General features: G+C 36.7%; 1 protein-coding gene across 1 annotated transcript; it reads right to left on the reverse strand.

The window, feature by feature from the left end:
- Positions 1 to 98: 98 nt before the first annotated feature.
- TCEANC (transcription elongation factor A (SII) N-terminal and central domain containing) lies at positions 99 to 1,409 on the reverse strand. Its single transcript, XM_009704393.1, has one exon. The coding sequence runs from the start codon at positions 1,405 to 1,407 to the stop codon at positions 331 to 333; it is 1,077 nt and encodes a 358-aa protein (XP_009702695.1). The 5' UTR covers positions 1,408 to 1,409; the 3' UTR covers positions 99 to 330.
- Positions 1,410 to 3,073: the final 1,664 nt, after the last annotated feature.

Genomic DNA, 3,073 nt, shown 5'->3' on the forward strand with positions numbered 1-3,073 from the left:
GATAATGAAAATTCCAAGTACTCAGTACCTTGGGGAAAAAACTGCAGCACTCGGAGTCTTTTTAATGGGTTTACTAGTGAATATTCTGCTCTCAGATATAGTGTTACCATTTTCCCCTTTTTTCTTTTATTTCTTTACCTATTGACATTACTTCAAACCACAGAGATTTATTCATCTTCAAAAATAACTTAGCGATTTTTAAAAACTGATTTTGCACTTTTTAGTGGCAGCATCTTCAAAATATCAATACAAAATTTTAAATTATATAGTTTCAACAGAGATAGCTTCTCACATCTATGTTTCTAAAATACTTACTAAAGAGGGATAGCGTTACAAACAGACCCATCTGCTGTGATACCACTGTTCTCCACATTCATTACAAATAACGTAAGTCAACATCTGTTCATCTGGATTTGTGTTTCGCACCCAACCTGGAAGAAAGAGAGTTCCTCTGGCGATCATAGTGACAGTGCAATCAAATTTTTCACAGCGCCTACACTTTATTTTGTTTGTCTGTGTGCCGTAAATAACTTGTGGAAGCTGATGTTCCTGAACAGATGATTCTGTGTACAGAGCCCTGAGCTGTTTCAGTTCATCGCTGGCCATTTCCATCACTGTCATCTCAGCAAAAGCCTTTGGACTCAAAGTCCCTGAAAAAAGATTATGTTTTAAGTGGCAACTTTTAGGGTTCTTCAGGTTTGAGATTTTGCTTCTGATGCAATTTTTATACTTTTTGTCATTTTTAGCATGAAGAGCAAAAATATGTTCTTCGATTTCTTTAGATAGCTCTAGACATTTATCGGTCTCTTCTTCATCTTTGGCAGAACCAGTCAAAGCTTTGTAAAGAAGATCCGTACATTTACACCTCAGAGCTCTCATCGGATCCTGCTGCAGACTTGCTTCATTAACAAGAGTTTTAGAATCTTCATTATCAGTGTGTTGTTCCTCAAAGGAAGAAAGCTGATTCACGCTGCCTTCTGCGTCATGCCGTACCACGTTTTTAACAGTTTGCGATGGGACCAAAATTTTAGAACCAGTAGCATCTAATGCCTCCCGCTGACCTTCAGACAGCGACTGCTCTCTAGGAACCACACCGAGATGTTCAACTTCCCCTCTCTCATTCACAGAAAGTGATTTTTTAAATCGCAGTGCCTTAACATAGTTATTCTTGTAAAGTGCTTTCCACCTTGATAATAACTGCTTTGCTTTCTTTTTCAGCTCTACTGAAGGGCAGCCCTTGAGTACTCTGTATACAGCCTTGGTGACTTCTGTCCCCTGAAGATACTCTATAGTCATATCAACATCTTCAAGGTCTTTAAGATGATCTTCAATATCTTTGAAATTGTTCTCAGACAGTAGTTTTTCAATACAATGGGCTCTGTGTACAATATTTTTCTGGTCAGACATTTTTAAACCTGAAAGCAAAAAATGTTTATCATATTGATTGCAGTTATGACATTAATTAATTCTCTGTATATTCTCACAAGGTTTTCTTTTTATTTTATGTTACTTTACAGTATTTTATTTGTATGCATCACTGGTTTTGCCAGCTTTTTCTTGAAACAGTGTACAGTAGAGTCAGTGGAGCAAATGCAAAATGGAGAGGAGCCTGGGTCTTGGAAAAATGCAAGCGGGCACACTAGTCTAACTTGTCCAAGGAAAATACTGGCAGAAAGGAGAGCCCACAGGAACTTCTGCTGGGGTAGGATTAACAATTTAAAAAGTAGCATATGACACTAATTTTTAAGGAAAAGCAGAGTGTCTCACCAAAACCCACACTAACAAAGACACTGCTAGCATAATAAAAAAGTTTGTCATCTTTGTTTTCTACGCATGCTCACCACAAAGGAAGTTCACAGGGAGATTCTCAGCGACTACAAGAAGGTAGGTAACTACACACCCGCTCTGCTGTACGAGATCTGTGCATGAGTAGACTCTAATACTGCTGGACTACCAAGAAGCAATGACTTCTGAAATTCATCATTTTTCACCCAAAGCACCAGATGATCACCTGTTGATGTTTAAAATCTAGCCACTGTTATCAAATGATACGCTTTCCAAAAAAATAAAAAGGAGGCTTTATGGGCAATGTAACTCCCCCTTCTTACACATACAGAGAAACAATAAAAGCATTAGTAGGGTTTTTACAGTATTGGTGTCAATATTGAATTTAATAAGAATTCTGGTTTTGGAAAATCAGTTTGGTTTTCTGTCACAGAAATTTAAAGTCTATTAACAACTATGTCTGGGACCTTCTGCTGTAACAGATATTTGAGTAATACAATGAAGTCACACTGCTGAATACATTCTGTAATAGCTTCCTGACAATCTCCAATGGCAGATTTCTAAGCGAACACTGCACAAATTTAATCTGAAAGTTGCAATGCCATGGAAGTTTACTGCAAGACTCCAAACTCAGGGAGATCATTGCTGTCATCCTTGCAGAATGCATATGCAAAATAACCCTCCTCAAAAAAACTGACTTATGCCTCAACTTTCGGGAACCTGTATTTAAACCTCTTTTTCCATTTTTCACAGTTTTCAAGCATCTGACTCCAAATTAACTCAGTACAAGTTGCTATGGTACAGAATAATAGAAAAACCAAAGTGTGTCCAAAAACTCCACATTGTAAGGTGCTTTTTTGGTGCTGGTTTTTGGGGGTTGTGCTTTTGGGTGGTTTTTGTTTTTTTAAAGTCAGTCATTCCTGTAACTATACCCTAATTTACCAAGATTTTTTTACAAATCCTTATAGTAAATGCTGAGATGTTTGGCTATCTGTGGGTTTGTTTTTAATAAAATCTGCAAGTTTCCATTTGGTTTCTTGTAACAAACCCTTTAGTTAAAATCAAATATATAGGTTTTGGCATCAGAAGACTAATTTGGAGTAAGGAGTGCTGTGTAGCACAGCTATGTTCTTCACAGATTTGTTTGGTTTTGCAACTGTATAATGGAGAATCATTGATACATGCAGAAATTAGATATATGCATTAAGAATGACCCATAAAACATACAAAGTTACAAAGTCTTCTTAAACTTGCACACTCACATTGTTTTAGTTAATATTAACTTATA

This window comes from Cariama cristata, unplaced genomic scaffold, assembly GCF_000690535.1.
Source record: "Cariama cristata isolate BGI_N322 unplaced genomic scaffold, ASM69053v1 scaffold18647, whole genome shotgun sequence".
Taxonomy (NCBI): Eukaryota; Metazoa; Chordata; class Aves; order Cariamiformes; family Cariamidae; genus Cariama; species Cariama cristata.